Raw genomic sequence first — 20,000 nt, 5'->3', positions numbered from 1 at the left:
CTGCAGTAAGTTTTTCGCCTGGAGTGTCAAGTTGTTAACTGCCTTGATTTTAAAAACCGTGCAATTTGTTCTCAGCCAATCAAGAGAAGTTGTTAAAAAACAATTATTGTCAATTGCTTGAAGAGGATTTCCCCGCCCGCGTGCAATTGCAATTGCAGCATGCAATTGTGCATGCGCTGCATTCGGATGAGCGCATTTGATCAGCGGTTATTGCGATTGCTTTTACCTCTAACGAGAACGATTCTTGGACGTTAACTGGGCCACCCTTTCAAGAATAACACGAAGAAACGTTAAAGCAGGCGGTTACAGCTATCGTTTTCATGCCAGGGATTGAGCCGGTGCTATGGGATTTCAATATCTAACAGCGAGGATCGACCAAATTTATGACTGGGTACCCTCTAGTAGAGGTAGCCCACCAACAACTACTTTTAGCAAGGGCTTACCGTTTCCCTGATAAGTCTTCATGTTATGCAAAACGCACAATATGCTTATTACTAGTGGTAGAAAAGATTTCGTTTCATTATGTCTTGTCCTTCGGGCAAGTTAGTGAAACCGAAAAGTTGTTTCTCCATTAAGTCAATAACCCGTGGTGTCATGGACTACCTACAAAGCTTCATCGTCTGAATTTAACCCTGAGTAAAGTGCTTTCCTTTGCATAAAGCTGTAGTGAAATTTCATCTCAGTGTCCCTGTTTACTTGTATCATCTTACTCCATTTTAACCCAATATAGATTGTTTTACCTCATGTTTTCTCGCAACTTTTTCCGGTAGGGAATCTCTGTTCCGGGGCTACAGAAATGGCCAGGAAACAGTTTTACTTTTCATGCTTGGGTTTGCTTGGGGCCAGCTGACATTAAAGAGGGCGTAACGGATCGAAGACAAAGCAACGGAAGAAAGATATTCCACTTCAGACGAATTCTCTACAGGTTGGCTTATCACCTCAACTCAGTTTTCCACTTTATTTATTCTCTGAAATCGTCCCAAATACATTGGAATAAAAATTCACCTTATTATTTTCCTTTGAAAGAAGAAAAAAGTGGTCATACTTTGATCCAAAACCGAGCAACGATAGGGACTGTGTTACAAAACAGGTTGACGTCACAAGTTAATTTGCATCGCTGTTTTTTGAAGAACCAGCAAAATGCAAAGCAGTCTATGAAGTCAACCCAGTATTAAACCCACTCTCCTTTAATGGCGGGTAGGTTGTTGGGCTGTTTATTCAAATAAAGAACTAGACGCTCCATGATCGTAAACTGGGTTGCCTTTGGTACGTGTTTGTCCTCTTCAAATTTTCGTACTCATTCCTAAACACCCTAACAAACTATCAGTCCGGAAACGAAACACTATTTGTTTTTAAAACACCTTCTTGTTTGTAAATAATTGTTGCATAAATTAAATTTGGTCAAGAACGTAAAAATTCACCTAAATGCGCATTAGATTATTTGTTGGCTTCCCAAATTAACCTTAAGGCCTGGCCAAACGCTCGCAACATTTCAACGCAACATCTTGCAACATTGTTGCATGGTGTTGCGACATGTGTTGAATGGACTGGCCAAACGCACGCTACATATCGCAACAGGGTGGCCAAACGTACGCAGCATGTTGTGCCCAACATTGTTGCAAGATGTTGCGTTGAAATGTTTCGAGCGTTTGGCCAGGCCTTTATATTACACCAGAATGACTAAACAGCAAGAATTTCCGTCATCGTTATGAAAACTGCTCCCATATCAAATTTCAATCCATGAATGCATGCAAATTAGTTAATATTTACACAACATGATGAATCCCCACGCAGGCAGAAAAATCTCACAAAAACCTTTTCCAGCCAAAAATTTTATTGAAACAAACAGCATATTTGCTAGTCGAGGCAGAGCAAAAACCTTCCTTCTGTGCAAACAAGCAACAAACTCCTTACCAAAAACCATACGCAACTAAATAAATTTCTCACCGGAGTTCAGGATCAAACCCTTTTCTGAAGAACCTTTTCGTTGAATAATGAAGCATAAAATAGACAACAAGCATTTTTCAAATAAGTCTTGACTGTCGAGAATACGTCGCATTTCCGATTATTATTTTCTACCTGAAGACTGTGCAGAGTTGAGTGCAAATGAATATAAATAGTCAGACAACAGAGACCGGACTTGAATGAACATTAACACAGATGCATTCAAGGTGTTCGAATTTGCCATTTGGTTTCAGTGTTTTACGTAACACCACGGTTAATAAATTATTTAGAAATACAGATCACTGCTTGACAGCCGATCAAAAGATGCAATTGTTGTTGAAGTCCATTATTCGTCGCTTTTAAGATGCCAGATATTCATTTTTCACCGTTTGTGTTGTTTATCGAATTGACGTTCCATTCTTGAGCTTCAAAAGGGTATATTTGGTTTAAAGATCGACAAAAACGCCATTCATGTTACATCAGCTTCGACGCTATTTCAGGTTAATTAAATATTCTACTGTGTCCACCGGATAAAATCTACGCATTTCTACTACCCCGTGAAACCTACCAAAGATACGCGCAGAAGACTCTAGGCACAAAGACAATACTTAGCAGGGGGGTTACAGGAAAGACCCTATTGCGCAATTTTTCCGATTTCCGACAAAGAAAATAAATAAACGGAAAAATGCTTCGCAGATTTCGACTGGATTGCCACATGGCAACCCAGTAATTAAAATAAACATACGAGCATGAAATCAAACCCTTTACGGAGACAAGTAGTCTGCTGTTTCGTGGTTTAATACGGGGCGAATTTCGTAAATTAAATATTCACAATTCTCATGTCCGAAGTGTGTCATGACCGAGTCTTCTTCTCTTACTTTTTCTCTCAGCTTTTTTACCACATCTGGAGTTGGTCTAGAAGCATTTTTTGCCTCCACCGGTCATTTGGTAGTAGCAGTGTGTCACAGAAAGGACTACACCACTGTTACGGTGCCAGTGTGTCAACTTTGCGACCAGAAATGGGTATGGAAATTCTCTGAACCCCGTTTTCGTTTTCCTCACAAATCAATAAAGAGCTCTTTCATCACATTCATAAGCCCCTTGTGCCTAACAAATTTATTTTCAAATATGTTTGATTTGATTTCTGTTCAGTATCCCCAGATAGTCCCCCGGTATACTTCATTTGAATTTTTTATTGCAGAATCTCTTTGCATTTTTATTTTATTCATTGTGGGTTTGCAAATGATTCCTTGTCTTTTTGTTTCCAGCACTCCATAGCTGTCTCACATTTGCCTTCTCGTCGACCTTTTGGTCAGACCTCTGTGTCTGTTTATGTTGATGGTGTCCTGAGGATAAACTTTCCACTGAAATTTCCAGGCCTCAGCGAGGTAATACAGATATTTTACTAGTTAGAAAAACCATCGCATTTAAATAAGAAACTGAAGCAGTTGCAAGCTTCGCTGATTTTCAAGTGAACCTACAGGGGGTATAAGAGTTCCTAAGGTTGGAAAATACGCGGCTGGTCGAGTTCTGTCTACAATGTTTTCTCTTATTTTTAGGATCTAGCCGTCTGTCAGATAGGTTCTGGCAGTCCCCGGACTGTGCTCTCGCCCAAAGAACTCCCAGATGGCAAGGGCACTCAGCGGAAGTTTCATTTCTCCTTTCCAGTCTCTCTGACGGGATTAACGACCGAACCCAGTTCACCGCATTGTTCCACCATCGGAGCAGGCTCACAGGATTATGTGTGGGGTGTGCCAACATCCCTGCAGGGTCAGCTAGGTCCCGTGTGTGTGTTCAGTGAAGGACTACAAGAGCAACACATTATTGCATTGCATACTGCAGGTACAAATGTAAATGTCTTCTGTCAGAATGTTTAAGAAAAACAAGAAGTTACGGGTAGCCTACACTTTGTTGGAAGAAATTTTAGCCATTTCTTTTAAAGTGCACATTATCTCAATGATTTTTTATGTTACAAGATCTTGGTCAATATCCAGTTCAATTTTGAAGTCCAAAGTCCACATTCCGTGATCCTAGTTGTCCACGTTTAAAACTCACATCAACGCCTTCTCAGTGATAAGTAGGAATGATCGAAAAAATGGGCGCTTGCTTGTTTATAGCAAATTCGTTGCGAAATGTGTTAGATCATTTCCTTCATTGCAGATAAATTGAACCGGGTACTGTGTGTACTGTGTCCCCAATTACTGTCCGAGCGCTAAATACACTTGACACTAAAATATGGTTCATTATCATTATTATTATTATTATTATTATTATTATTATTATTATTATTATTATTATTATTATTATTATTATTATTATTATTAATCCCCTGTCCATTGCTGCCTATAAAGACATGCAAGACAATGCATGTGCCTCCCTTTTCACTCTGCTATTTGTCTGATCTCATACCGAAAGCGAATGTCGTATTTGAAGAGTTTTCCGTTCATTTATTGTAAAGCTACGTTTTTTATCTTAATTGTATGGTTTTCTTTTCAGGGCCAAATGACCTTAACCTGTTCCAACCGATCGATAATGCTGCTTCCACACAACTGGCTCTCAGTGACTTAACGCTCAAACTGGTGCTTTTCTACAATTCAAAGGTGCACGTTGCTGGCATATGGTTTGATCTTAGATTTCATTTAAACTTATAAAATAATTAGGATAGTACGCGCACTCTCATTGGTCACTATTGAGGTTTCATGAAATAAAGAATGGTTCATTTGCCAGCTGAACATTAGTGTTTCTACTTGAAATTACAAAATAATTAGCCTGAGGATAGTACGCGCACTCTCATTGGTCAATCGCCGTGTCTTATAGATGAGAGTATGGAAACACGGCTGTGACATCACACGAATTTTGATTGGTTATGTAGTCAGACGAGCGTTTTGATTGGCTGGTAGGAAATATGAGGAAAATCTGTTTCAATCTAGAAGTAAAACAACCAGCATTTTCCTTCTTTTGTCGAATTATCTTTGAGAAATATTTTATAGAAGCAATAGAGGACGTTTTTTTCCGCGTTTCCATAGCCCCATCTAAACACTCGGGGAAGTTGGGAGAATTCTCGACAGTTGTACAAACCTTCGACTGCGTCTCGGGTTTGATTGGCTAAAATAATTACTTTCGATTTGGTTTTAGGACACTCGCGCTTTGGTTGTGAAAATTGGACATGCTTGTAATTAGGTACATTTCTGGACATAAGTGATGAAATTAGCTAAAAATCAAACTAGTTTCTTTGATTTTGGCAAAAGGAAATTTCAGCCTAATGTTTAGCGTTTGTGGTAAAGGTGATGTTAAATATCTCTATTGTATTGTTCATTTCAGGCTGGTCGTGATCACATGTGCAGTGACTTGACTCCAATTCAACAGGGACGAGTTCAGTTGGACGGCAGGTAGGTTTAAAAAGCCGATCATGCGCGCAGCCAGTGACGGTATAATAGGCCATTCCCGAGTTCATGTCTGCCTCCTCTTCAAAGCGAGTCTAAGTACGAAATGTTTGTGACGGTAATTAGTTCTACTTTACACTTGAATGAAAACTAATTTTCATAAGAAAAACTTCGCACTTGGACTCGCTTTGAAGAGGAGGCAGACATGAACTCAGAAATGGCCTATTAATTTGTGGTTTCATGTTGCCTCTGATTGGTTGCTGCACTTTGGGAAATGTCAAAATCAAATCAAAGTGTCCACGGTTTTTAGATACACAGTAAACGGTGGCCAATCTTCAATTTAGCCCGACTCTGATATTGATGTATTGGCCAACTCTTTTCACATTTGCTGTACAACAAAGGAAGTAATTTTCTCATTATTTTTTTTCTCAAACAGACTAACAGGCTATAGATGTACAACATGGGACATGAAGGTAAAATAGCAAGACACGGAGGAGAGGGTGGGAGGAGAGGGGGGTGGGGGGGGGGTTAAATGATCAGGGTTATCGCTAATTCTCATTGATCTCTTTTTCGATAGAATAAAAACACGGTTTTAATTTTATTTACAGGACGTTCTTCGTTGTATTGGCGGTATGAAGATATTTTTGCCTTTGCTGGAACAAATTTCGTACTTTGAGCCGCCAAAGAGTGCAAACGGAATTAGTGAACAGCGCGAAGAATTTGAATTAGAGAAAGAAACCGAGGAAAAAGTGCAGGCAAACTACGAAAGGTGAGGAAACTGTTAAAATATAAAGACTGCATTCGTGTTATTAAGCGACTAGTTATTTTATCGTTAATAGTACAGTAAACACCCGCATATAAGAACAAGTGTATTAAGAACATCTGGCTGGAATTTGGCCAATAAACTCTTGTTCTTAGGCCATCGTAGCTTCATTAGGAAAATTACACAAACAGCGGTGATAAACATTGTATTCCAACGCATTTTTATAAAACTTGACGTTTCGTATGCTAGTCAACACACATTTTCAAAAGTGACCGTTACAATTTTTAAAAACTATATATATATATCGTAAACAATAGGGGTCAATAAAGCACTATATAAATAAGAACAAATTCAGCCTGATAAATAAAACATGTTCTTAATATAAAGGGAAAGGGTATTTAAATAAGGAAAAAGTACAGCACAGTAAGTGATCAAAGTAATATGGTGTTCAGGACCATTACAAACTTTAAAATCTATTTTAAAAAGGCTTGTATGTTAATTAAACCTCTAGTAATGTACAATTTGTGAAACCAAGTGTAAGAACATTTTAAGAACACTTTCAGGCTGGTTTCTTTCGAAGCACCCCTTAAATAAGAACACGATCAGCCTGAAACCTGAAATCAGTGTTCTTATATGCGGGTGTTTACTGTACTGTTTTCTTTTTTTTTTTTTTTCAAATATAAGATGGTGAATTGCATTGCTGCTGTTTACGCTTAACAATCTAGATTCCATTGTTGTCTTTTTTTCAGCCTTCTGATGCTTTGTATCGAGTTTCTTGAGATGATTTTAATCAATATTTAAAGTTTTAAAACTTTTAATTAACTCAGTTACTTGTTAAAGAGAAATCAAGTGCTGTATATCGCTAGACCCAGTTTTTAAGACCTTTTTGAAATACTCAACATGATATCTCGTTTTTGATTGGTCAATGTCAATGCATAACGCAGTTTCTCTCAAGAAATCAAAGAATTACTTGCTATATTCTACTTGAAATTGCTTTCACAGTTTCGTTTCATCTTCACCGCAGGTCTCCCAGCTCTACTTCAGAAGAGGAACTGACCGGTGAAAAAGAGTGCACTGAGACTGCAGACAGTCAGACCATTAACATAAGCGCAAGCGCATGCGGATTAAAACAACAGGACGACTGGGTATTTATCAATGACAACCACGATCTTCGCTTTTACAAGAAGGAGATTTACAGACTCTGCAAGTCACACAACTGCAATGGTGCTGCATTATTTATGTTTCTGCTTTTAAGCATTTTAACTGGACACGACATCAAAGACGAGGAGTTTGCAGAAACATTGTCGTACGTCGGTAGCATACTTCGAAACATGGACCTCAAATTTATTAACGTTCAAGTTTTGAGAGCGTTACAAGCTCTGGTAGAATGCGTGACAAACGATACTGTGTTGCAAAGTGTCCACGAGAACCTCTTGTTTGATTTTCGGATTTGGAGTTCTAGCGAATTTAATGTTAGAATAGGTCATATTCAGTTCATTTCGACACAAATTAAAGATAATCCAACGAGATTTCGCTCAGAATATGGCGTTAGGTTTTTTCTTGATATCATATCACAACACTATGGCGGGAATGGAGCCGAGGCGAATTCCGCTGGTCGGAACCGCGAGAATGAAGTGCAGCTGGCTCAAGAAGAAGTAAAGATTATCAGAGCATCTTTATTAGGTTTGTGTGGATGTGCTTTCATGACGAATTGTTGTCGGGGAAAAATAGAAATGACCCTATATTATTAGCCAATATCAAAAGATACCATAATACTCTTTGTTTCTCCCTCTAAAATTTTGCATAAGCGTTGTTTCGAATTTCTCTTGGGACCATTATAAGTCCCAAGAGAAGATAAAAACAATGCTTATGCAAATGTTTAGAGGGGCAAACAAAGAGTATTATGGTATTTTTTATATTGGCTAATAGTGCTTTTAAAGTAAATAAGCACATCTTCCAGATGTGTATTTATTAGAAAGAACTTCCACTTTCTTGTAAAAGACAAAAAAAAAATCCATTCTAGAACTTAAGGACGGTGCCTACTAATTCAAAGGTATTTTTGCGCGGTTTACTGAATATGCGGGAAAAGCAGATCTCAACAAGTGTTATTAAAATCCAAAAAGAAAATTGGGGGTAACCACGCATTTTTCAAAGATAATTCATGAACAATATTTGTAAATAGCTTTTAAATACAAAGCAATATATGGCGTTCTTTCTCAATTTGAAGCTTAATTATCTCTGAAAAATGCATGGTTACCCCCAATTTTCTTTTTGGATACCAAGAGCACTTGCCAAGTTCTGCTTTCTCCGCATAAATTTAAACGCGAAAAAACATCCCTGCATTAGTAAGCACTACCGATAGGAAATCCGAGTATCTGGAGATGCGCAGAACGTATGCACAATAACAATAGTAGGCACCGTCCTTAACTTGTTTGAAAAAGATGCTAAACTGGTTTAAGAAAGAAGCTAAACTGGCTTTAAAAAGAAGTTAAACTGGTTTATTTTCTGGTCAATGATTCCTACATAGGTTTGATCAAGTTCTACTTGACTGAGAATGTTGAAAGAGAAGAGGTTTGGTACATTGTGGAATATCTGACATGTGTGACAGATCCTCAGCAAATTATAGAAGTTTTAGATGTGCTTTTGTCTCTTTGTGAGCGGGCTTCAAAGAGTAAAATGGCGAAACGACTCTCAGGTATGGCGAGCTACAAAGAGATGGGCAGTGACAGCAATCTCTTCCTCCTAGCCTGCGTAACAAGCGTTTCCGCGCTGCGAGGAACGTTGAAGACTTTTGTTTGTTAGCCGCGCGAAAAATGGGGAACTCGGTTTGTACGCGTGGTACACGCGCGGCTAAAACTTAAAAAATCTTCCATTTTCTCCGCACTGCTCACCGCCCTCCTTGTCTTTCTTATTTTCGTATTTAAACTGGCACGAATTTTTCCACTTTTCATCATTTGACTCTCTTCCCTTTTTATTTTTGTTTTACCACGCGTACAAACCGAGTTCCTTTTGTTAAATTCGTCTCTTTTGCGTCTTCCTCGCTGGGAATTACAGTCAAGTTGTATGTTGATCTCTATTGAATTAAAGCAAATACAAACAATTAACACACAAGAAGTGGTTGTCGAGTAGAAGACAGACTGTCCTTGGGCCCAGTAATGCTTGCGTGTCTTTCTCTTTTTTGCGTTTATATCGTTGTAAGAACGAGGCTCAAGAAAACTAAACTTGCACGCTACTGGATTGTTTGATGAATGTATTTTTGTTTTTCTTCATTTTTCAATTTATTTTCCCAATTTTTAGTTTTCCTCACTCCATTTCTTTTCAGACCCAAGACATATTCCGGTGTTTGTGACTCTGATGATCTGCCACAGAAACGAACCGCTGCGCTTAAAGATCCTTAAACTCATGGCGAACATCATAATGTCCTCGAGTGTCCCAGAGGGAAACCGAAACTACTGGCATTTAAGGTCCGTAGGGCTCTCAGCTGTGACGGAACGGCTTAGAGATGAGGTATCCCAGCCTCTTGTGGAGAGTCTCCTCAGGCTCGGCGTGTCAGAACACGATGAGAACAAAGGAGTTGATGTCTTGATGCATTACCACGTGGTCTTGGCCGTGCTGGAAATGATTGAAAACGAGGGCCTGGAAACTAAACTTTATGTCAGTCACATGGTAAGAGAGAAATTCATCTTAATAGGACGTTTTCAACCAACCCCTAGAGACACCAATGACAACAGAGAAATGTACGACTTCTGGTGGACAAACAAGAGAAGCGAATGAGAGATCTTTTGTTTTCGTCCACCAAGGTGGCGGCAATGACGTCACGTGAAAACCTCCTATTGAGAAAGTGTAACTTTGCATTGGTGAAAACTGTGGATAGAGCGAGTTTCGATCGAGTGTCGTAAAACCAAAACCAAAGTAAATTACTTTGGCCAATCAAAAAGGACGGACACAGTCCAGCAAACCAATCAAAGCTCGAAGTAATTACACGTAGCCGACACAAAGCGCGGGAAAATGTGCACGCGCGAGCCAGGATTGGTTGTGGTTTCACTTCTGATTGGTTGAAAGAGTGTCGCGAGAACTTTGAACCAATCACTGAGTGAAGTAATGCAAAACCAAAGCAATTCGCTAATTACTTTCGACACTCAATTGAAAACCACTCTATTTATGCAGAAAATTGAAAATTTATCGTCAGGTGCTCATTTCCTCCAAGAAACCGAAAGTTTTATCAGTTCGTCGTTGTCCTTGCTTAACCTCCCTATTATTCTCTACGGATCCTTTACGAACCGCTCACTAAATGATCAGTTCCTAATTAGTTGGCTTGAGAGCGCAATTGACCTCTTTAGGTTGTACGTTTTCTTTTCTCATTTCAGACCACGTGATGTTACAGTTTCTTTCAAATGCACGTGCACATGTATGCACAACCTTTGAAAAAAACTGAAGGAAAGTTCCTTGGGAACATCACGTGGTCTGAAATGGAAAAACAAAATGTACAAGCTAAAGAGATTCATTCGTAGAGCACTTCACCGCAATCGCAGAGATAATGGTTCGAATCACGTTCTAAAATTGTTCAGGCTTTCCTTTCGTTGCTGCTCGAGTATCGTTCATAACTGCCATGATTTAAAATCTGAACATTCTTCTTTCCGCAGTTTAGTCTGCTCAAAACTTATAGTTGTCATTTGGACCCATAAACGGGGATCTCTTCCTGATTTTAAGTTATGAACTGCGTTGTTGTGGGAAAATTCTTGGAAAACATAAATGTAAAGTAATTTTAACATCAAATCAGGAGTATTCATGGGTTTCCCATCCCAGTCATTGGCCAAACTTGTTCTAGTTTTCTGGTGAAAAGATACACACTAGCGATATAAAAACATGACGTCTTGTTGACGGTTGCCGAAACATTGTGTTTGTATATCGCTACTGTTTATTCTAAAGTGTTTTACAAAATTCTCCGTAATCAGAAGACACATCTTATTGACGCCGGAAAAATATTTGTGTTTTTGCGCTTGTGAACTAAGCAAGTCGTTCACAATCGACAACACCATTTCACTCACAAAGAGAGGGAGGCCTTCTCTTCTGGAATGTAGTACATCTCGGTTTCCTGACATTCTTAAATAACGTTCAAACACAGCTCGTGAGATGAAAAATTTATCCTTATATTGAAAATCGGAGCAAAATCATCCACAATACTTTATGATCTGTGATGGTGGCTCTTTTGTTGTTTTCAAGATTCTTCGGTCACTCGACGCCAACCATCTGAGCCTGACAAGGTGTGCTAAGGAGTATGGGTGGCATGTAACGCTGCTCAGATTGATCACGGTCCCATTTGGTAGCCGGCCTTATGTCCCAAGCGAAGTGTCCGGGCAAAGCGATAACGTAAGTGAAGAAAAGAAAAGAGGAGAGGAAAACTTGATCGACACTGTGCTGGAAATCGTATTCAGAGTTATGTGGAAAGGAGTAGAAGGATTTGGAGAAAACGATTGGAAGGTAAGCACAGAAAAAGTGTGCATTTTATTTTTCCGTATGGTTTCTGTCTGTATAACATCTGTTAAGGGCGTCTTATCTCGTAGTGCTGCACCATACGCAATTCAGTCAAGACCACAATAAAGTGTGATGAATGAAATAAATAATATTAATGATTTGAAGCACAGGTTATAAACGAAACATAGTTGTGATCTTCACACCTATCTGGACAACTAAAGCATTTGTCGCTTATAGACACTAAGCCCCAGTTGTTCAAAAGGTAGATAGCGCTATCCAAATGGTTTCGCTATGACTTATCCACCGGATAGTGGTTTATCCGGCGGATAGTGCTATCTATCGTTTGAACAACTGGGGCTTGGGGCCTGGGGCCTGTTTCTCGAAAGTCCCGAAAAGCCATTTGTGAAATTGCCAACCGCTTGTTTTGGAAAGCCGATCTTTTAACATGTTCTCAAGGTAACAAAAAGAAAAATAACTGTGAAGTTTGACGAATTAAATGCTCTCCGTTCTTGAGTTACAAAGGGAATTGTGACACCCGAAAATGGCCCGTAAAGTTTCGGGACTTTCGAGAAACGGCGCCCAGATCTCTGCGATGGTGTACAATGCTAAACCAGCTGAATTATGAAGGGACTCGGTTAAGAGCAGGTCAAATTGTTAGGCTGATGTGTTCCCGTGAAAGGATTGATGAATGAAATAAATGTATGTATTTGAAGTCTGGGTTATGAACAGAATGTAGAAGTGAACCTTTCACTTATCTGAACAATTTAAACAGTGGCCTCTTATAAATACCTGAAAAAGTGATTAGCACGCTCAATACCTTTTTAGCTTTAAATTGCACAGAAGAACAGAGAACAAAAGCGTTTATTTATACTGAGATGACATTTTGACATTTTGTGGGTTTCGTAAGCATTATCGCTAGAATCAGTTCTTCCTAGTGCAGTGATTCCACTTGTTCTATTCATGTCTTCTTTTCTCTTGTATTACAGGTTCGTGGTCAAGCCATAGCCGCTGTCAGCATTATTTCCTCAGCCGAGTCGTTCTTGGTCCCTCATCGTGCTGTTGAAAGGCGCCTTTTAGAACTGTGCCTTCAGGGAGCTGTGGAAGACATAAGGGTTTCAGGACAGACGGGAGAAGCAGAAACTCAAAATGCATTGATGGTCATGCGCTTAGTAGAGGACTTCATATTTACTCCAGGTATTTTATTTCACGATGACGGTACTGAATCCAGTTGTTTTTTGTGATTTTTTTCCATTTTATAAACAAACAAAAAGCAGGTAGCCAAGAATGAAAATTTAAAAACAAACAAAAAAAGATTTCCGAATATCTGAGGAATAAGTGGAAATAGAACTTCGTTTCAAATGCTCGCGAGGCGATCTTTCCGTATTTTATTTGAGTTAATTTGCCTACATCATACCTTGTGGATGAGCTCTCATAATTGGTTATTTTTTGGTTTTTTTTTTTTTTTCAGCTGGTATAGCTGGAGCTGGAGATGAAGATGATTCTGACAACTGGAGTGTAAAGGTAAAACTTCTTCCAAAGAAGGTTGAGCAGCAATAGTTATTTCGTCAGAGGATGACATTACTGCGCCTTTCAATAACATGAGCACTCTTAAATTCAACGGTCAACCGACAAATGCGTTTTTCGCTACCGTCAATCAAATGTTCGGCGGCTCCTCCGAGCTTCCGACTACTATCGAGCGCGCAGTAATCAAATTATATCGTTGAGCCCAGTTCAGTCAACATAGTCGGAAGCTGGGAGGAACCGCCGAACATTTGATTGACGGTAGCGAAAATCGCATTTATCGGTTGACCTTTGAATTGAAGAGTCCGCATGTTATTGAAAGGCGCAGTAACAACATCCACAATCGTGAATTCAAGTTTTTAGAAAGCCAAAATCTTGAATTCTGGAATTTGGAAACTTAACTCACGACAGAACTCTATAAGAATAGCTCTAAGAAAAAGTGCCCCTCTTCCAAAGCAATTCTGTTGGCAGTTTTTGAACCGCGTTGCGCAGTCGCAAGAATTTGCCACGATCGAAAGAGCATGCAAGTATTTGGTGGGCGTATTAAATTCGAGTGCTTTTATTATCTCGAACGAGGAAACATATTTTTAAGTACATTCCTGAAACTCGTTAATTTGAGAAAAATCAGTTTATGGTTAGAAGAGCGGCTGTTCCTGTAATCCGTACTAGCGTTTATTGCGGGCAGTATTTCCGTTAGTCCAGTCTCTCTAAAGTAACATCATCAGATGATGCTTACTATTCCCTTTCAAATTGTAAATCGTTTGAACCCCGGAGTCATATCATAATTATTAAGTGCGATCCTCCAGGTGGGTGTAGTCCCGATAAGGAATCTTTGAGATGACAGTGACGGACGTTTCGACAATCCGAACGGAAGTCGTCTTCAGAGACAAGTGATTTGTGTAACGCCAGTAGATGGTATCAACACTCTCTGGTCGTTGATGGTCAACTAGGTCGTGATGTTTTTGGTGGAATGCCAGTTAAGCCTAGATGTCATTGGCTGTGAAGACCGTAAATAGTGATTGGTGTGTTTTGATCCGTCCCGCTTCTCAGTTGTGTCGGTCAGTTACTGTTATTAGAATAAGTCAGTAGTGTGTGTTGTTTGTCTGTTGTTGATGTCGTCGAAAACTGAGTCGTTTGTCAGTAGTGGTCACTGTTCTTAGGACAACCAAACCGATTCCTACAACTTCCCGCACCGATGTTCGTAGAACAGAGACCGCTAAACCGATGCCTACTGCTTCCCGCTCCCTACAAGCGGCTTATCGCCGACATCAACAACAGAAAAACAACACAGATAACTCAGTCGTTGGTGTCTCCATGTGAACAGACGTTTCAATTTTACATTGATTTGTGTTCTTTTGCATTAATAACCAGCTTGTTGAAAACGTTGTGCTTCTCCTTGAAGTTTTAAACGTGTGGGATGAAAACGAGGAAAATGTAGAATGGACAGAAATGGCTCAGGTGGGAGTGAGGATTCTACTGGCATTTATTTCACGACCGGAAACAGAGTACTGCGCCACAGCCTCTTCCAAGCTCAGCAAGCTGTTGAAAGCTCGTAAGGTTACGTCTCAAGGAGAGCTGTGCCATATTTTAGGACAATTACATCAAGCTTTTGTTTCGTCAAAAGAAAAAGGTACCAAATGTTTGAGTTTGGCCACACAGCGTTTCCGTACAAACGTTTTCAAAGATAAGGGGGAACCTTCGCTCTAACTTCTCCTTTCTTCAAAATGTCTTTAGAGCTGTTCCTTTGTAAGGGAATGCTTGCTATGTGGGCATAGTTTGAGCTGTTGACTTGACTTGAGTTCTTAAACCCCTTGGCTCAAAGGCCAGACATACAACTCATTGCGTTATTGTATGCACTTATTTTTCAGCCGACAGTCGTAATTACACCTTCATCGTTCCCGTCATACGCATGTTACTGCGCAAATACCACGACACCTTACCACTGACCATTTACATGCCCACGTTTTCTGCTACTGATGGTGTACAACAGCAGGCTCAAGAGGACTTTCTTGAATTGATGGAGGGTGAAGAATTCAAAGCCATGATGAAGCAGCAGATTTATCCTGGAATGAAACAGTATGAAAATACATTGTAAGTTGGTAAAAGTTTCCCGCACTAGCGGTTTTAGTTTATTACTCTCTCACTAAAAGACAGCACATCTTGGCAATCATGTGTCTCTCTTCATTCCAAATACCCCGTATGGAACACAGGATCTGTGTATTGGACAACCCTCTTCCTTGTGGTTTTTCTTACCATCAAATGAGATCTTCAGTCTTGCCATGACACAAAGCTGGTTCTGCAGATCTACCAGTTATTAGGGAATTGGAATATTGGTGTGCAGAAGCCAGGCTTGGCTTCATATCCCCCTAACCAACATTCAAGGCCAATTATATACACATTGGTTAGAGCGGTTTTCAATTGAGAACCTAGAACGACTAGCTCCAGACCAGAGGCTGGAAGATTTCACAACGGATTTTAGAACAGAGAAATGTTAGCACATTAAAAAGACAACCCCACTACTATCCTTAAAAGGAATCATCTATTTTTTTTTATAGTCTTTAAAGTTACTTTTTTATTTTGTGTCGCCAGTTCGCAGTCGTCATTAGCTTCGGGTAGGTTCCTGATGGATTGCTTGTCTGGTCTAACAGTCAGCCTAAATAAAAAGGAAAGAGCACAGGAAGAAAGCCGGGAAAAGTTTGATGAACAAATCACTCAGTCGTTTAAGCAGCTGCAAGATTCACAACGACAGCATATACACAGTGTCGCTGTCCAAGAAAAACACGTCAAAAGTAATATCAGTCGCCAATGGAAACTTCTCAAAAGAACGCTCATGTCAGAAAGATCTCCTTGGGCAAGCAGGTGGGATGGTGTCATTTCATGTCAAGTTACAGTTCCATTTTCCCTTGAAACCAGTCTTTTATCCAAACCAAGGAAAAGCCAAATCTATTTTGTACTTTCAAGATTCGTTTCTAGACATCTCCACAAAAAACTAAAAAATTAAATTCTTCACTGAAACTTTCAAGAATCCCAACTGGCCGGATGCAAACCAGTTGTGCAGTCAAGAAGTTGAATTTGAAGTTGAGTTGTTTTTCACGTTTTGGGCAACATTTGGGGCAGGTCACAAGTCAGAGGTCATTGTCTTACCAATAAAGAAACAAACCGTTTACCAATGCCTAAAAACTTTTGTTTAGCTTAAATGAATGTTCAGGATACTTCTGTATTAGTAAAACAATGACCCGTGACTTGTAGCCTGTGACCTGTTTTTTGTACCTACCTGTAACATTTGTGTTTCTTTCTTTAATTAGATGCGCGCCAAATTAAATAAGCGTCACCAAGTGTCCTATTGTTCTTCTCACCAACTTTAACATAACTTATGACTGGGAATACAGACAATTGTCGTTAAAAATTGTCTCCTAAATTCTGCTCCTTAAGTAAAAATAAGTAGTTGCATTTACTCTAACCTAAGATTAACTCTAACCGAAACGAAGAAGATAGCAAATGCTTCGATTCAAGAGGACACTTCGTGCTGGATAGGAGTGTATCAAATTGATTACATTTCTGGAAATAAGTGCTTGAATCCGGAAACTCCGACTTGCAAGTCCAGGGGCCCGTTCTTGAAAGTCCCGAAACTTTTCGGGCCTTTTTCGGGTGTCATAATTCCCGCTGTATCTTAAGAACGGAGTGATTTTAAGTCAACAAACTTCACTATCATTTTTCTTTTTGTTAACTTGAAAACATGCTAAAAGACCGGCTTATAAAAGCAAGCGGAAGGCAGTTTCGAAAATGGTTTTTCGGGCCCGAAAATGTTATTGGAACTTTCGATAAACGGGTCCCAGCACCTCAACCACTCCGAAATTAAAAATGTCTCATGTTCTCACGTCTTCTACACAACCTGAAATTTGGTCAAGTCACGTCGTTAGGGAGCTTTAGCAAAGACAAACGGCGACGGCAACGAGAACGTCACAAATTTGCATATTTAGTGGGCAAAAACAATAGCTTTGCACGCTTTGCACGTGCGTTTTTCACTTTTGTCCATTTCTTTACCGTCGTCAGCAAAACAACAACGTAAAATAGCCAAATTTGAGGTTTTATGGAGGACGTCAGCACTTGAGGATAAACTTTCATTTTCTCCCCTAAATTAAGCGCCGCTCATAACGGTTTCATTCCTGAGGGACTGCTACACCTTTGTCATATTAAAAAGCTTGGAGTAGTCTCGAATTGATTGCAATTGCTGGTTTTCACTCACGTGATCAACAGCCATGTTTTTCAACGAAAACAAAAGGAATCGTTTGCATAATAATAGAGTTAAATTCCCGGAGGATTTGGTCGGGGCACCAACATGGCCGCCTTTTCTTTGTTTTGGGCACCAACATGGCGGTCGTGACGTCATGTGAAAACCGAGAATAACGAGAATGAACATTTTTAGATGACGTTCTCGTTGCCATTCCCGTCGTCGTTGCTATAGCTCCCTGTTGTCAGGACGAGGACGGCAAAGAAATGTACCAAAATGAAAAACGCTCGTGCAGGGCGTGCAGAGCTTTTGTTTTTGCTCATTAAGGCCGGGACACACTAGGCGACAAGTCGCAGCGACATGCCTCTGCCACAAGTCGCTCCTTGTGTACTACTTGCAAAACAAGTCGCTGCGACACGACGCCTGTTCGGAGCACACGCAGTGATCTCGTGTGAGGGGGGAATGTGTTCTAGTTTTCTAATTCAATATGGCAGACCATATGACGCTCTCTCATTGGTTCATTTATATTTTGTCGCAGCGACTTGTTCCCGGAAGTGTACACACAATGCGACAACGCTGCTTTCGCTAATTTTGTCGCTGCGATAAAGCGCATGAATTCAAACTGGTTTGAATTCGTGCGACTAATCGCGGCGACAAAATTCTACCGCAGCGACAATGATTTTCATGAAATTAACCGTGGCACACAAGGTGATTTGTTGCGGCGACTTGTCCCCGCGACGTGTCGCAGTGACTTATCGCCTAGTGTGTCCCGGCCTTTAAAGCTATTGTTATGTGGCGTTCTCGCAGCCGTCGTTCTCGTCCTTGCGTAATCTCCCTATTGTCAAATCAGGAATGAGAAAAGAGTGACAAATTAAGTGACATATTTATACACAGTAATGGGTGTGTGTGAATTACAAGAATGGGGATGATTAATTAAACAATAACACACAGAGTTTCGTGTGAACAGAGATACTTTGGGTATTCAGCGTCGGTCTTTGCTTCCTGGTCAAGAGCATTTCATATATGAAACACTCGAGCTTGCTCCGGCACTTCTTAAGAATTTTAAAATTCCCACACAGTTTCGTCGGTCGTAAATTGTTTTGGTCCTTGAAGTGTTTTTCGATTACGGAATATTTTTGTTCCTCAACTCGCTGATGAAGGTGGCAGCACGTGTAGCCGCTACAATTTGTATTACACAAATCACATTGCTCATATGCTTATCTTGCTTCCTTAAGTCAGATAGATGATCGTTTTCATATGAAACTATTTCATATTCGTGCAATGTTCATTTGAAACAAAGTAGTACCTTAGTACACTTAGCACGTTTTGCATTTATTCCGCTCCACATGGGACCTAAAGCATTTGAGGCTCGTTGTGTTAATCAACTACCGATTCGTAAAATGTAGAAGCTGAGCCTTTGCTCGGTTGATAGTTAACCCTTTTTAATGTTTTTGCTTCACAGGGTCCCAAGCGAGGCACACTGGAAACTCTCGCACACTGAAAACTTTCAGCGCATGCGCTTGAAGCTCACTCGAAACTACGTATTTACCCCTCACACTGATGCCAGCCACGCGCGCGATAACGTTACAGGCGAGACTGACGAACGCGTGGCCTCTGTACCCGTGCGTGTTGCGAGAGAAGCTGTTGTACAGAATGTTGACGAGGACGTTCTTGACGTTGAGGAACCTGGGAGTCCGCCGGGAACAGGTGCAAAGGAAAGAGTGCGCGCGATATCGGAAACGGAAAAATCACTTTTAGGTAAATGCTATACATGAATATAAAATGAACGTTCAAATTTGGTCCGAAGAAGTTTAAAAGAGAACCAAACGTTTCGAGGGTACTCTCTCTTTTAAACTTATTGACGCCTACACCAAGTATGTGGCTGTATCAGACAAGCCTCTATGGAAGTACGGTAGACAAATGAGAGAAAATTATACTCGCACATATCTGGACAGTTTAAGCAATTGTCTGTTGCAGAGAGCTGAAAAATTCAGATGTCTTCAACAGGATTCGAACCCATGACCTCTACCAACTGAGCTATGAAGTCACTCAAAGGAATGAAGGGGGTAGTTTCTAAAGAAACTGTGGTGCTGCGTCGGTGGGGAAGTACTATACAAAAATTTTGGTTTTATCAACAGAGTTGATAATGTAAATTGGCCACCGTACAGAGATTCGAAAAGCTGACGTTTCCAGCGTTAGCCCTTCGTCAGAGCGAATCGCAAAAAGAAGTCACTCAGTTGAGAGCAGGTCAATTTGTTGAGCGAATGTATTCCTGTGAAAGGACTCGATGACTGACATAAAGGGATCTATTTGAAGTGCGGAGTCCTTATCCCGTCGGAGCCATCTGGATCTTTTAGGTGTCTAGAAGAGACAATTTCTTAAATTCTCTATGCAGGTAATTGCGAGGATCACTTCTCTCTTTCGTCTACAATCCGCACTTCGACATACCGTTATGTCAGTCAATGCAAATAGTCTTGTTCAGATGCATTGGCTAATTCTTGTGTCATATTGTGCGAACTTGAATACTCAAAAAGATAGTTTAAGATTGACATGGTGTAATTGTTGATTCAAAGAGGGTTGTTCTTTCTTAATATGAATAGCCTTTTTTATCTTGAAAACTGGTGGAGGCATGATCTAAAACACGAAAACAATCAGCTGAACACGAGGCATGACAATGTTCAGA

At 40.1% G+C, this 20,000-nt stretch overlaps 1 protein-coding gene across 1 annotated transcript in view; it reads left to right on the top strand.

Annotated features, from left to right (window-relative positions):
- Positions 1–20,000, top strand: part of LOC137984294 (neurobeachin-like protein 1) — a 52,413-nt gene that overhangs the window by 17,121 nt on the left and 15,292 nt on the right. Inside the window, exons 13-31 of the mRNA XM_068831413.1 lie at positions 1–5; positions 771–925; positions 2,835–2,967; positions 3,213–3,332; positions 3,504–3,786; positions 4,441–4,544; positions 5,266–5,333; positions 5,764–5,800; positions 5,936–6,096; positions 7,115–7,773; positions 8,618–8,785; positions 9,413–9,756; positions 11,314–11,571; positions 12,552–12,759; positions 13,034–13,086; positions 14,458–14,716; positions 14,955–15,177; positions 15,676–15,945; positions 18,780–19,075. The exon at positions 1–5 is cut by the window's left edge and continues 97 nt beyond it. Of these exons, the coding sequence (XP_068687514.1) occupies positions 1–5; positions 771–925; positions 2,835–2,967; positions 3,213–3,332; positions 3,504–3,786; positions 4,441–4,544; positions 5,266–5,333; positions 5,764–5,800; positions 5,936–6,096; positions 7,115–7,773; positions 8,618–8,785; positions 9,413–9,756; positions 11,314–11,571; positions 12,552–12,759; positions 13,034–13,086; positions 14,458–14,716; positions 14,955–15,177; positions 15,676–15,945; positions 18,780–19,075 (3,804 nt within the window). The remainder of the gene's footprint in view (positions 6–770; positions 926–2,834; positions 2,968–3,212; positions 3,333–3,503; positions 3,787–4,440; positions 4,545–5,265; positions 5,334–5,763; positions 5,801–5,935; positions 6,097–7,114; positions 7,774–8,617; positions 8,786–9,412; positions 9,757–11,313; positions 11,572–12,551; positions 12,760–13,033; positions 13,087–14,457; positions 14,717–14,954; positions 15,178–15,675; positions 15,946–18,779; positions 19,076–20,000) is intronic.

This window comes from Montipora foliosa, chromosome 14 (genome assembly GCF_036669935.1).
Source record: "Montipora foliosa isolate CH-2021 chromosome 14, ASM3666993v2, whole genome shotgun sequence".
NCBI classification, from domain to species: Eukaryota; Metazoa; Cnidaria; class Anthozoa; order Scleractinia; family Acroporidae; genus Montipora; species Montipora foliosa.
This window is presented reverse-complemented; position numbering and strand designations above follow the sequence as displayed.